This window comes from Oenanthe melanoleuca, chromosome 1, assembly GCF_029582105.1.
Source record: "Oenanthe melanoleuca isolate GR-GAL-2019-014 chromosome 1, OMel1.0, whole genome shotgun sequence".
Taxonomy (NCBI): Eukaryota; Metazoa; Chordata; class Aves; order Passeriformes; family Muscicapidae; genus Oenanthe; species Oenanthe melanoleuca.
Window position 1 is genome coordinate 44746957 of NC_079333.1, and position 15371 is coordinate 44762327.

The 15371-nt window shown below is 39.0% G+C and overlaps 1 protein-coding gene across 4 annotated transcripts in view; it reads left to right on the top strand.

The window, feature by feature from the left end:
• Positions 1-1364: 1364 nt before the first annotated feature.
• NUP58 (nucleoporin 58) overlaps positions 1365-15371 on the top strand; it is a 36087-nt gene continuing 22080 nt past the window's right edge. For 2 of the 4 annotated variants that reach the window (XM_056490147.1, XM_056490166.1), the window contains exons 1-9: positions 1366-1693; positions 5209-5348; positions 6695-6733; positions 8144-8296; positions 9350-9484; positions 9960-10070; positions 12731-12755; positions 13201-13266; positions 14033-14207. In XM_056490147.1, the coding sequence (XP_056346122.1) occupies positions 1581-1693; positions 5209-5348; positions 6695-6733; positions 8144-8296; positions 9350-9484; positions 9960-10070; positions 12731-12755; positions 13201-13266; positions 14033-14207 (957 nt within the window). In that variant the 5' untranslated portion in view covers positions 1366-1580. Of the gene's footprint in view, positions 1694-5208; positions 5349-6694; positions 6734-8143; positions 8297-9349; positions 9485-9959; positions 10071-12730; positions 12756-13200; positions 13267-14032; positions 14208-15371 lie in introns of all 4 variants that reach the window. The other 2 variants (XM_056490176.1, XM_056490157.1) reach the window with 2 other exon arrangements.

Sequence of the window (15371 nt, forward strand, 5' to 3'; positions counted from 1 at the left end):
CCCCCGCGCGGCGGGAACGGCTGAGGGGCGGCAGTGGATGGGGGCCGCTGGGGGTGGGAAAATCACGCGGGATACAGAGGTAAGTGTGAGGAGGTTGTAAGGGAAAACGCGGGTCTTACTGCCGGCAGGAACGCGGTCGGCGCACCCGACGTCCCACACACAGTAACAACCTGAGGGGGAGACCCCGCCAGGCTCAATTGAAACCCTCGCAGAGGTGGGAATTCAGTGCTGCTTTCCAGTTGATAAGCGGCACAGCAGCTGAAAACCAAGGGAGGTAAAGGAAAATGTGCTGCTGCTGAATAGCAACCTTGGTGAAATCATTCTCCTTGGATTGATGCATGTTCCCATCAGCAGGTTATTTCAGATACTCTCCTGAGATACCTGCCTGAAGAGGTACGACCACCCCTCACAGACTAAGATGTAAGACTAAAGTCACTCAGTGTGCACCTAGATGTAAATAAATAACATAGAAGTGAGTTAAGAACGAGGAGAAGTTAGGGAAGACTGTTGTAACTTCTGGGATCAGTCAATGGGCTGAACCAGTCTTCTCATCCCTCGGTCCCACGACGCAGAAAGGAATAAGATGAATGTGCCTTTACAAACAGACCACATCAATATGCTTGTAGATAGGGCTAGGAACTTACAGATAGGGAAGCAACAGAAGAAAATATTAGTTCTAGAAAACTTTATTACTAATAACTCAGACTTTTGCTCAGCCAAGGTTATGTTAAATTCTTGAACCTAGAAAAAAAGAACAACGACTTAATAGAATTATAAATGGTTTCTTTTTCTTTCTTTATGTAACAAAAGAGGGGTACATATTAAACAAGGGCATACAATAGGTGTTTTTGGAAGTCTGTACCTTCCGAGTACCTCAGCCAGTGGGGAAGAGGGTGATGAAGTTGGGAATTTAGGATAAAAAGGGGGCTGTCCCCCGCAACAATTTTGACACTTTGGATTAACTTTTCTAGCAACATAGTGACAATAGGTCATAGTGTGGGAAATGACACATCCCCTGATTACCCAGGCCTCTGCTTCAGTCCGTGAGTCTTGCACATGGGGACATTCCCAAGAGATGGCTCTTTTTCTTGTCTCTGGAGGTGCCCGGTAGGCTCCACGTGCTTAGGCAGGGTCCCTCGGAGCCAGTTGCCCAATACCATGTCCAGGCAGCTTTTAAAAACCATTAACGATGGAGACCCCACCACCACTTATTTGGGCAACCTGCTCGGTCCCTCTAGGCACGTTTGGTGACGTTGGGATGGCGCCTCTCCTGTTTCACTCTGTGCCATGCTCCAGTGGCCTGGCCGGACGGGACCGTCCCAGCGCCGCTCCCGCGCGGTGCTGTCGCTTTAAGGGCCGCCGGGCCGTCCCGTGGTGCACCGCGGCGGGCGCGCGGAGGGGAGCGTGGCCGGCGTCCGTCCGCGCGCGCGGTGTCGCCGCTCGCTGCGCAGGTGGCGCCGGGCGCCATGCGGGGCTGAGGGGCCGCCACCCCGACACCGACCCGCTCGCCCGCCCACCCGGGCCTCGCCGCCGGCTCCCGGCCCCGCTCTCCGCCTGTTCCCGCCGCTCTCGCCGCCGCCATGTCTGCGGGCTTCTCTTTCGGCGCGGGCACCCTGGGCTCCACGGCGACCGCCGGCGCAGGAGGAGGAGGAGGGGCAGTCGGAGGTTTTTCCTTCGGAACCGCCACGCCGAGGTAACGCCGCGCCCCACTGCTCTGTGTTCGGCCATGCCGGCACCCCCGCGGCCTTAGGCCCGGCCTGAACCAGGGCCCCGTGGTGCGGAGGCCGGGGCGGCCCGTGCGTGTGGGAGGGGGCGAGTCACTGCCCCGGGCTCGGGTCGCGGCGCCTCGCCCGCTCCCCGAGGGGCTCCGGCAGTCCCGGCCGAAATGACCGCGCCGTGTCTGCCCCGGCCTCCTTGCCTTGGCTGCTTCTCGGCCTGCGCCTTTAGCGGAGACGTGGGGAGCGATCTGTTCAGCAGCTAATAATTAAGGGAGTTGCTCCTCTTATTGTGCTTTGGTTTGGCTTTGGATGCCTCCCTTTACGGTTCACCTTGCCGCTCTGAGCGCAGGATGTGAATCAGATGTGCATCCAGGTTTACCTCGAAAGGCAGCCCCCATTTGTGTCCGCGGCGTGGAGCACGTTGATGCCAGAGCCTACATGTTTAGTGTTCAAAAGTGATGTTCTGTATATATTTTAGAGGTTAAGTTCGAACTAACCCTTTCTAACAAAAATCACTTTTTTTTTTTTTTTTTTTTTTTTTTTTTTTTTTTTTTTTTTTTTGGTGTGTAGTATCTTGGAGTAAAAGGAGAACTTTGTGCGTGTGATATACAGCAGGCTCTGTACTCCAAGCGTTATGGTTTAGGTTTCTCACAATAACAGCTAAGTCTTTCTTGTTGATGGTTTTTTTTTGGTTTTGGATTGTTTGGGGTTTTTTTACATTTTCTGTTTCTTTGCACGCAACTGGACTAGCAAACCTAAGGCTGTTGTGTTACTTTGTGTCAGAGACTTTCCCAAACATGGTCAGAATTGATCACTGTAGTGTTAAATAAATAGATGGGGGTGGTTACTCAGGGAAGCTTCACTTAAGATGATACATTTGGAAATACCTGTTAGAAACATCAGGAAACAGCATTGTGAGATGGAGAGAACAGAGTGTCTGGATCTGATGGACATCCATTTAATTCTTGGATTAAATGGCAGTGTTGTTTCTTTGGGAACCCACAGGAGAAGGAATTACAACAAACAGGAGTTTGTTGTAATGATGTAAATGTTGTGCTTGTGACTTGATGACTTTCTTGTGTTAGTTCTGCTTGGTTTTGGAGGGGGAGATTATTGGGAGGTTTTGAGTTTTCTTGTGGTGATTTTTTTTGTTGTTTGTTTGTTTGTTTTTTGTTTCTTTGGGTTTTCTTTAGCTTCTACAGTAAAGCTTATGTAGACTTGATAAAGTTTTTGCTCTTTTGCTTCATGCCTTCTTAATGTAGGTTTCCTGTGGTTCAAATGAGCAAGTTGAAATAATATTTGTTAATTCAAAACCATTATTCTAAATATACTGAAATATGTATTTTTGGTTTTTTTTTTTTTTTTTTTTTTTACCAGCAAGACCAGTCTTCAGGGCTGGTTGGTCAAGGAATATCATAGATAAAGGGGCCTTCTTACTCCTTCTTGAGCATCCCTTTGAGATAATTTGCTTGAGAACATGTTTAAGACTGTAAGAAGAAGATGTTCTTCTGAGCTAGGTCTAAGATGATATTGCCAGGTGTTGGAAGAAAAAGAATTTGATTTTCTGGTCCAAACGTGAATGTTAGGTGACCAAGGATTATAGTCTGGTGGCTGAAAGCTTCTGTGATGTGCCAGCCTGTCTAATTCCTGCTTTTCACCAGCAACCATTCAGGTGCTAGCACTCTTTTTCAGTTGGTGTTCTCTTATTATATGCTTTAGCCAGGTGCAGTGCTTCATTCTAGTTCTAGAATTAGAGTTCAGACCTGATTTCAGTGACCTGAGCTCCTCTTCCTTCCATCTGTATCCTTCTGGCCCATGCTTTCTCCTGCTGGTGAGAATGCTGCCATTACTTTGTTCCTACATTTTGTATTCTTTCTACCTTGAAAAAATGCCACTTCATTTTATTTGTGTTGTTTTGGGGTTTTTTTTGTCTTTCTCTAGTGCTGAATATCACATTTTGTACCTTAGCTTTCTTCTATGGCAATGCTGTAACAAAAAACTTTCACAGTGGAAAAAAGATGAGACACATAAGCTCTTGACTAGCGAGAGAAGCACCATGTTGTATGTTTAAGTTTACAAATAGTTAGGTCATGGTGCTGCAGTTTGTTATGTTGAAATTTTGGGAGTAATGACAGCTCAAAGCTCTGGATGCTGTGCGGCAATTAGTCTTTGTCCTTCTAAACTTCTTGGCCACTCTGCTTCCCAAATTACTGCTTAAAAATAACTCACACCTAGTTCAGAACTGGGCTTGCCATGATCAGTTTCATTGATAGTTTGAAAATTTCCAATTCAAGAGCTAATTGTACCTTTTTAGTAAGGATTTACTTTTGTTTGACTTATTTTAGAAGTTAGCCTCATAGAAAAAGAGAGAGGATATAAGGAAGCAATGAGAGAATACTGAACATCTGAAAGATAAAACTCCTTGTTTAAGTCTAAATTTAATTTTGTTTCAGTGTTGCTGTTGTACTTAAACAAAATGTGTTTGTGAAAACTGAACCTTGTTTCTAAAAAGACTCACAAATGGAAGTAACTGCAAATTACTCGTCTGATAAATTATTTGTCTGGTCTTTTGTCGATTAAGAACCAAATTTTTAAAACCATAGACTCATCTGGGTGCTAGTATCTGTAATTTCACTGACTGGAGATAACCATGATTATTGTATTCTCCTGTGTTCTGTGCTAATTGTAAAGCTTGCTCTCTATTTGGCATAAAATCTCTAAAATGTGTAGTTAAACGAAAGAAGTATTAAAGCCTTCATTTTCCTAGTGATGACCTATCTGATCCTCTCTGTTCTTTCTCTTCCCCTTCTTCTGTAAAAGAAGATCTGGAAGGTGTTTTTCTGTAACTGACAGGTAGACAGTCTGAAGAAGTACAGTAGGCATGTGGTTGGAACCTGTGCAAAAGGATAGCATTTTGGCTAGAAAATTAATTCATGCTTCAGTGTGTTTTGATAGTAAGATAGGGTGAAGTCGTGCTGTTGGTGTCTCTGCTTATCATTTAAGAATGAAAGAAAGCAACACTGGTTGAAGTTTCTGGTCAGAGATAACTGACTGGACTTGTAACCTGCTTTGAAAAGATCTTCATACAGATTTGTTATTGTCTTTGTGCTTCTCTAATGTTGGTTCACTCATATCAGTAGCCTAGGGAGAACAATTAGGGAGAATGAATGAGATGATCTAACAGAGGAAGGTTTAAATTTCTGAGTGGTCTAATAAGATCTGTCATCTCAGCAGCAGCTGAACAAATGCTGGAGTTAGTGTCAGGGAAGCAATGGGAGTTAGAGAGCTGTGGGAGCAAAGGGGGAAATGGGCTCCCTCTTTCTGTTCAGTGGCAGTGAGCTTGGGCTCTGTGTTGCCCAGCTGGGTTGTTTGTGATGAATGATGTTTGTGGGAAAGTGAATGATGGCATTGGAAAGAATTTGAAATAAGGGGGAAGGGGGTTTTTTCATTTTGAAATAGAATTACTGCTAATAGTCTTATGTTGTAATAGCTCAACAGGAGGACTTAATTTTGGAACTCTGGGCTCTTCCACTGCTACAGCAACTACATCGGCTCCTTCATTGGGCTTTGGGAGTGGACTTTTTGGATCAAAATCAACCACTGGCTTTACACTGGGAAGCACCAGTACAGGTAGAAAATAATTCTTGTACTGCAGGTTTTGGATACAGCAGTGAAGATATAAATTATATGTACTCAAAAAGCTGGGTTATGCTAAAATGTTTGCTCTTCTACAGTTGTTCTGTAGCTCAGAATATTACTTACACAGTTTTATAAAACTGCTTAATTGAGTAATTTGAAAGATCATTCATAGAGAATTAAATGGTACCAGTGCAGCAGACACACAACTGCAATTACAGAAAACTTCCTGGGTTGTGTAAATTGTTCGGTAGTTTGAATCCTGGTGTAATTTAGAAATCTTAACTCTTCATCCAGGATGCTCAAAATTGACTTAAGATTGAGGTAAATTTAGATGTTAAAAGTATTTTAAAACTTCGTGAGATTGTTCACATTTTTAATGCAATACCTGTAATTCTACAGTAGCGAACATTTCTCAGTTTGTTGATTGGGCATATTTAATGCAATATGCCTGAAAGAATTGAGTAATTTCTTAGGTCTCTAATTCAGCCTATGAACACACAGTTTGTTATAGGAGTAATGGAGTACAAAAGAACAAAACTTTTCTGACAGTGAGTTTTTTTCAGCCATCAAGCAGACATAAAAATAAATTTTACTTCACTGCAATATTGCTAGATAAACTGGTCTTTTTCTTCTTGTATGCTTATATGAGTAGATGGGGAAAGTTCTAAGGACCAAGCTACTAAAAATAAAATCAGCAATAGACTGAAAGCTTGTATTACTGTAATTGGCTACATTGGGGTAATTTTATTTCAATGATTCTTTTGATAATCTAATCATATGGTTTTTAAAATATGAAATGGCCTAACACTGTGTCCGGAGGAGTCTCTTTAAATTACCAGTGGGACAGAAACCCTAAACCAAAACAGAGGATTTTACAAGCACTTTAGACTCTATAACCTTCATTATACTGTTGTTTTGTATGCATGCAAAGTCTGTTGGTTTGCATGCTGATGTTATGTACTATCATGTGACTGAAAAAAATTTGTGATAGGATTACTAGTTTTCATCTTTTTACCTTACTTCATTTGAAATTTCAGATAATATAGTGCTGTGTTAACATCGACTTCACTGTTAGCTTCTTATGACGAAAAGTTACATTTTTTGAAGTCAGTTGTGCTTTAATTTCTGCTGATGGTGTTTACTAATGCTGTTTTCTATGTTAATGTTTTATTTTTCAATACACCAGAGGAAAAGAAGTTGTATAATAGCTCTCATAATGTTGCATTGTTTCAGGATTTTGTTTCATGTTTTTTACTGTCACAGCATTTCTGTGACCTTCTATTACTGTTATTACTTCTATTACTTCTTACCCTGTTTATTTGTTCTCATTCTTAAAGCAGGAACAGCGACAACTATTGCTACAGGACTGACATTAGGTAAGGACCTGATTTGGATTTTAATGTTACACAGACAAAAAGCCTCAAGAGATAGCTCTTTCTTGTAATGTACAGAGCTAGTGATCAGATGTGAGCTTTTTCCCCATTACTAATTGCTATCTGCTTTGCAACCCAAATGTTAAGGCTGTAAATCAGAATGGAGTTTTAGGTACTGTTACTTGTTAAAGGGTTATTTGATTCTTGTACAACAGTGACAGTCAAAAGTTGGATTTTGTATTTATGTTCCCCTAGTGAGTTTCGTCCTTCAACAGAGGGGAGGGTGATATGTTATCAAAGAATTATTCATACAGAATTTCTTGGTCTAGTTGAACATGTCTGGTGGATAATTACCTCTTTCAGAAGAATAAAGAGGGTTGAACTGGGAACAGACTTAGGGAATATTTTTTGTTTCTATGATCAATTTGTGGTCACTGTTTTGCAGTTGCCTGTAGAAATACAGGTGTATGTGGGTTCTTGTTGGCTTGGTTTTGATTTCTTTTTTTCTTTTTAAATATCAGCTGAAGTCTGAGGAGTAACTGAGTTTGAGTGTCACAAATGTTAGGGGTGGAGGTGCTACAAAGTACACTGTAGTCAAAGAACTTAGGGAGCCATACTATAAATAAATAGGAAAAAATAGTGTTGAATAAAGAAGCAAATCAAAGGGGCAGAAGGGAAGAGCAACAGCTAACCCAGAAGAGACTGTGTGACACATAACCTATATGTGGAAGTCAATACTATGCAGATGTGCATTAATTCTTTTCACTAGCTAGATGAAATGATGTCTTCCAAAGCAGCAGTTACTGAGAATATTAAGTATGTATTTTCTGTTGTGCTTTGTGTATAAGTGTGCATATATGGAATGGGGGTTCTAGATTGTGAAGTGTGTTCTTACCATGAAAACAGCAGGAAGCACAAATTATTTGTTTTACTTAAAAAATGTTTAAAAGCAAACTTTGAGTAGCATCTCAATGTATTTTTCTTGCTTACAAATTGAAAGAACATGTGCATTCATTTTGGTGTGTGCATCTAATTGAGAATTTGTAGTCTATATTTTGAGCAGCATTGTTTATAGGTCCATTTACCAATGTTTGTGACATCTGCTGGATGCTTTTGGTGGAAGTTGGGGTTTTTATTTAGTACAGTTTTAAGTTTACTAGTGGATATAATTGTCAGTCCAGAATCAAAGTCCACTGGATCTCTAGGAATTCTGGAGCAAAAATGCCTGTACAATTGATGTAAACCACTGAAATTCATTTGAAAGATCTGTGGGAATATTTTACTTGATGCAAGTCATCTTTTGTGCTGTGTCACCCATGATGGCTACATGAGATGCAGAAGAGGTAGTAAATTTAACTTTCATTCTCAAACAGAATGCTCCAAGAGTGATAATTGGTTTTGGATTTCTTCCAGGCACACCTGCCACCACATCAGCAGCTACCACAGGCTTTAGTTTAGGTTTCAACAAACCCGCAGGTTCAGCCACGCCATTTGCTTTACCTGTTACTTCTACCTCAGCGGGTGGCCTGTCATTATCATCTGCTCTTACATCAACTCCTGCAGGAGGTAGGAAAATGTTTAGTGGTTTGGGGCTATTTTATTTTTTTTTGTTTGCTTGTTAACAATAAAACTTGATGTATAACTTGATGTTCTACATCTGTTTTTTCTATTATTTATGTAATCTTGTGGTACATGAATAAAGGGTTCATTGGACTTCTCAAGTTCTAAATTTGGGTATCCTAAAACACTAGAATTATGGTCAGAGAACCTAGTGATATAGACAACATATAATCCAGGTCATTAGAAGTGTAGCAAGAGCTGATTCATCATGTAAAATTATTTTTCTTTTTGTTAACCTCACTTAAGATTGAAAGCTTCCTACTTGTGCAACTACAGAATTTGGACAATGTCTACCTATTGCTGATGGCCTGAAATTGTTAACTAGCTATGGAAATAATATTTTAAAACATTTGTTTGTAAAAGTTTTAAATTACTTCTCATATTGTCATACCCCTGCCATCGTATTTAACTCAGCTGAACTGCGCCATGCATGATGGTAATTGAGACAGTTATTTTTCTTAACTTTTGAAGTCTGCATTTGAGCTCAGCTCTCTGTGCCCTCTGTTTACTGTTGCTTTATGCCTGTGGTCTTTCTCTAATGAATTCTTCCCTTTATTATAGAATGTTGGGATGCTTAATTCCAGAAGGCAGCTCAAACTACCATGGAAATGTTACTGTATCATGTGTCTTGTGTAAATATTTTAATGTTAAACATAAAATGTTGAAATTTTAGCATGTTTAACATAAAAATCAGTATCACTTACTAGTTCAATTATGCTGTAAAATAAATTATGTGCTAGGTTGTATAACCTGTAGTGTTCTGGGGGACTGTCAATTTTTTTTGTATAGTTACAGGTAAATATGGACTAATTAGAGTTATGAGGTTGTAAAGAAAAACAATGTGTAATTCAAAAGGTTATGGCAGTGTGTGAAAACTGCAGGAAATAAAAGCACTTATTGTCCAATTAAGATGCTGTTCAGATCTCTCAGTTATTTCTGATTGTCTATGGATGTATTTGAAGGCAGTGTCTGCATGAAGCTGGTTTCCTTTCTCTGCAGGAACTACTGGCTTTACATTGAATTTGGGTGGCTCAACTGCTCCAACTACAACTGCTTCCACAGGCCTTTCCTTAGGAGGAGCCTTAGCAGGCTTAGGAGGTTCACTCTTCCAGAATACAAGCACAGCAGCAACAGGTGAAAGTTACTTTAGTTTTTTCCTCCTGTCTCAAAACAATTGCATTTAATGTGTGATCATATAATGTAAGGTTTCGATTATACAAAGCGTTAACACTGTGGAAGTGGAGGTTTTTAACAGTGTTATAATTAAGATGTTGCTATCCGTGGGCAGTAAAAATGAAGCTGAAATAATTGGCTCCTTTCTTATTCTTAAGTTCAATTTATTTAACACTTTTTAAAAACCGAAAATACAACTAAATCTTTCATTCCCATAATTGGCTCAAAGAAGTAGATCATATATGGAGAGAGGGCCAGTGATATATTTGGAGAAATGGAAAACTTATTTTTGGTGAGTTTTGGTCTCAATAAAATATTTCACTGCTAGTGTTGCCATTTCACAGCTTCCTTTTTCAGCTCTAGAGGAAGAATTTGTGCTGTGTTGTAGTCTTGATAACACTGCAAAATGCAGAAATGCTATTTGAATTTCTTGTAGGACTTGGGCAGAATGCTTTGGGTTTGTCTCTGGGGACGACTGCGGCTCCTTCAACTACTGCCAGTGAAGGTCTTGGTGGCATTGATTTTAGTAGTTCTTCAGACAAAAAGAGTAAGTTTTTTTTATTTTAAATTGAGGGAATTATCAGAACACTGTAGCAAAGACTATTTGATTGGGTTAGGAATGTGACATTGAAGTTCTACCTCTTTCAAAGGCATTTCAGTTGATTTCATTCTTAGATATTGTGCTTGTACAGAAGAACAAGATTGTGTTTGCAAATGGAATGTAATGCTAATTAATTAATTAAAAAATAAGTATAAGCTTGAGAACCAGGATCTAAATCCTTGAGCTTTTCGGGAGTAAAGACTCCGGGCTGTTTGCTGAGATGCCATTGTAGGTTTCTGTTCTATTCTCTCAGATTGTCACTAGAGGGGGAAGGAGAGCTATGTTTAGGTAGTGCGTGTTGCAAGTATGAAGAGCACTGTTTTGAAACTGCTGTTATCCAGCTGTATTTTTTTCATGTGAATGCCTGCAAAACTGAAGTGTCCTAATTTTAGATGTTACTCTTCAAAACTGTTTCTGGTGCTGTGTAGTTCTGTATATGTTCTGTCAGGTTGTTAAAACCAATTACAAAAACGTGGTACCTTTAAAGTACTTAAGGGAATATTGAGCATTAACATAGGCATGCATGTTAATTTGTCTTACTTTTACTGGGGAATTTGTTAATTTAATCGCTTGATTTCATTCAGGACTGAAATTTTGAATTTGATTTGCCAGTAGCTAAAGAGAAGAAAATGTATAAGCTCTATGAAACCAGCTTTAGAAAGTAGCATAATATGTGGAGAGAGAGTTCTTACTTGTGAAAGAGAGGACATATTGACTGTTAAAACTGGAGTGCTCTGCATGATATCCTTTTTTTTTTTTTTTTTGGAATTTAGTATTGAAACTTGGGGTAATGAAAAGACTTGAGGGATTTCCATTACTATAATATTAGGATATCACAACACTTCCGTGACATACAAGTATCATAAAATAAGGACCAGAAAACCACAGAATCAAAATCAGCTTTGGTAGTAGTGCTGTTTTGTTCACTCTTAGGGTGGAAACTTAAATGAGTAATCTGAGTTTCCCTGTATCTTGTATAGTGGAACTGGGTGAGTTGGACTATTGCTGTCAGGATGAGCAGAGATCCCTTAGCTAAGCATTGGGAAATGTCAAAGGAGACCGTTTTTTGAGGTTTTAATTCAGAAGTGTTTCCCTTAATGGCTAGTACTGGCTTAAGCAGCCCTGATAAATATCCCTACCTCTGTCGTTCTACTTACTTTTGTCAGTTCTGGTTTTTTTTACTAGTATATGAGGAATTGCATTAAGGTTTGAGAGTGGTGGTTCCAGGGTTTTGAGGGTTTTATTTCCCTTTTCCTTATGAAGAAAAAGGAGGAGGTGATATGGCTATAAGAGTAAAGTGCCCTAGTAATCCCAGGACTAGCCTGTGTTTGCTCTTCTGGAACTGGTTATAAAAATTTTTGCTTCTAACCATCTAGTATTTCTTTAAAATATGGCTGCAGGGAATAAAAACCTGTTCTAATATACATTTTCTTCTTGTATTGCTAAGAGAATGTTAAAACAATGTAAAATCTGAAGCACTCACTTTCCTAGAAGGTAGCAAAATCTGATGTCAAATTTGTATCTTTTAAGTTGTGATGTACAGCAACAACTTCAACAAAAAAAAACTGGCTGGAGCACAAAAGCTAAGTGTGTGTAGCTCTCTGCCTATTTTTTACATTATCAGAAGACATATAAGTCTTAAATTCTCATGTTTGTCTCTCATGCTTTTTTCCCCTAATTTTGTGTAGATTTTTTTCCCGTGTTAGTAGGGAAGGCATAGGGAACGGCAGTCTGTGAAGTACCGGGTGACAGAGTCTATGAACAGTTTAAATAGATGTTGCTTCTAAAAGTAGTAGCTTCTGCTGGCAGGAGAACTGGCTTGTGCACCTTCAGATGTCTGTGGTACTAGCATTAGCTGTGTAGCTGCTTTCTGCCTTTGTGGCACTGACAGGATGTGAATTGGATTTCAGCTGAAAAAGATGAAGCCTTTTTCTTGGGCTGAGTGCTCTTCCTAGCAGACTGCTGTGGATGGAATGTAATTACTGCCACAGCCATACTAGAAATAGGTGTGCCCTGTGTTATGCATGATGCTGTTTTCAGCTGTGTTCTGTCACTCTGAGCATTTGACATCTTCATCTGCAGATGAGCAGTTTAGAGTGTGTAGGTGGCAGGTAAGCAGTAACATTTTTAGTTCTGTAAAATCTCACTCATTTCTGGAGCTAAGACAATAGCAGAATTCTTTGAGGAAGCTCAGTGGGCAAATATTCATTTCTTTTGTATCTGAGAGGAGACTGCCATTGCTGAATTTAAACACTTGAATGTTCTGTGGGTACAGGTCGAAGTGAGTTGAGGTTGCATAAGCAGAAACAGATTTCTTATGCAACTGCATTTGTTCATGCATTTGTAGTGGCTTGTATAGTGACACAAGAGGTTGTTACTCCAAGAAGCTAGCACCTCAACTGTTGAACCATTGTTCCTGTAAAGATAGTTATCTCTGAAGGGGTTGTAAATTAAAACCCACTTTCTGTTGTGGCTAGCCTGGTCTGTTCCACTTACCATGAGAAATCAAGCAGATTGTAGTCATTAGTTCTTCCTTAAAATCACATTAAGATTGTTTTGTTTGTTCCTCAAAGCTTTATTTATGACCTACAGTTTTTATTTTTTAGGTGACAAAACAGGAACAAGACCAGAGTAAGTATCAGATTCTCTTTGCATTCCATGTTTTAATAGAAAACAGTTAAACAAGTATTTTAGCTTTTCTGGTGATTTGATACCGAAAAAAGATCTGCATAGCCAACATTTGCAATATAGATAATTTAGTAATGTTTAGTCATGACTTTAAACATTGCAATTCTTCCTTCACATGCAATGCCTACAGCTTATCTGGCATCTGTTACAGATTGGTCATCTGGTCTGAAAAGTGGTTTCTGCAAACTTGTATGGTACTTACACCACAGGCTTGAACCCTGGCATGGGATCTGTGTCCATTAATCCAAATCGCTCCTAGTTGCAACATTCGTGCAATGGGTGCAAAACTGTGTAATCGCTCACCTGAATGTTTCAGTGATATTTACTAGTCATGCAAAAATGTTTGCCAGTATTGAAGGATCACCTAAACATTCATTGTCTCTCGCAGAGATAGCAAAGCATTGAAGGATGAAAATCTACCTCCAGTAATATGTCAAGATGTAGAAAATCTACAGTGAGTAGTGGTTTTTACTTATGATAGTTGTTTAGCTAAAGTATTGTATACTGTTGATGCTCTTTGACAAGAACATATTCCTGCAGGCTGCATGAAGGGAGTTATTAGCTCTCAGCAGGCCAGCTTTGGGAACAGAGTGGATGGATAGTTCTAGTAGCTGAAGTCTAGTATGGTTTTTTTTCCGTCTCACTTCAATATGTATTTATGCGAATGGGTCTGCCCAACAATGTGCTCTTACCCATCTCTCTCTTGAAGTATTAAGCCTATTGCACATGCATAGTGAGTATTGACCCTTATGTCTGTATTTCATGTGCTTCATGGCTCTTCTATGGAAAAGAGAATTATAAAAGTCTTCTCTCGGGCAGGAAGAAAATGGTTAGTAGACTGGGCTGCATGCATTTTACTTGTGAGTTTAAAGTGTTAATTGCTTTTACATAGATGCTTATATATGACTGTATAGATAAAACACTCTATATATCTTAGTTTTTCAGGGATTGTAACATTTTTCAACACTTGCTATTTAAAGTTGAGGAGTTTGGGGGAGGGTGGTTATTTTTGTTTTGGCTTGGTTATTTACAGTATTAACATTCTAGGAGTTAAGATAGTACTATGTCATACAGTCATTTTACTGTTCAGTACTTGGTTTTGGAAAAATAAATTTAATAGCTATTTAAATAATGTGACCAAGAGGCAAACACTTGGGTACTTCAGGTTCATTATATTATGTTTCTTTCCTCCCTACTCCTATTTTTTTTGCCTTCCCCAGGAAATTTGTGAAAGAACAAAAACAAGTTCAGGAAGAAATTAGTAGAATGTCCTCTAAAGCAATGCTTAAAGTACAAGAAGACATTAAAGCTTTGAAACAGCTTCTCTCTGTAGTTGCCAGTGGATTACAGAGAAACATTCTTAATATTGACAAGCTGAAAGTTGAAACTGCACAGGTATAATTGAATATAACCTTTGTTACGTAGAGTTTGTATGTTTATCATTTCATATAGGATACCTAGCCTTCTTTATTAGTCAAGTTAACACATGTACCAGGCAATTGTTAACAGAATGAAAAATTGAATCACTTCTGATCTTTTTGAAGTTAATGGGAGAAACTGAAAACTGTGATGTCAGTATTTTCAGATAAGTACAACAGCAGTAAAATTACTTCTTTTCAGAAAAGCATTCCTAGTAGCAAAGACAAAATAGAAGGGAATATGTGTCCACTTTAGTTTAGCTTCAGTAATATATTCAGCTGCTAGTGGAGACACGTTTGTAATAACATGATGGACTCTGGAGCAGCAAAAATACAAGGATGTGCTCTTCTGATGGCTTTGGAGGAAAAAATTACCAAATTACCCCATAATGTTTCAGGGACCTAGCTTTCTTGATTAGCACTAGCATTCATTTAGGAAACTTGAGTCACATTACTATCTACCAGTCTGTGTCTGAACTGTGCAGACAATTTGGGCTCAAGTTTTGATGCAGATGCTTTTTCAAGTTCTGTACTACCTTTTATTTCATCTAGCATATCAAGGCTGCTTATTATATAAATAAGTGATAATTTATTCTCAAGTCAAAAATTTGATGCTTTTATTTCTTTTTCTCTATAGTTGCACCTTGTCAACAGTTTTCTGTGAAAACAAAAGCTTGTTAATGATATTCTCATATTTCTGTACATGATGTAGTTGAGTATAATCCCAGAGCAAGGCACTAAGAAATTCTTAATGGTAAAGTTATTAGCAAGTATTAAGTAGAAGTGTATGCTGTAATTATCATGTATAACATGACAATTTCATAGAGAGGCATTTTTCTCAAGTAGTTTATATTTTTTTTTAAAGTCAAAATAATAGTTTTTTCCTATTTTTTATCTTTTAGGTATGTTACTTCCTTGTACTTGACTGTTGCTTTTTTCCCCTCTACCTCTCAATAATTACAATATTTCTGAACTACAGTAGAAAAATTTTCTGACAGTTTAATGCAGTATTTTCTCGACTTCTGAGCACTAATTGTGTTTTCAGTATGTGCCGTCTTTTATTCTGTCCCCCAGCTTCTGTTGGTATTTGCAATTCTCCAACTTTCTGATAGTTCTTTGGAGAAATTCTGATCAAATTCTA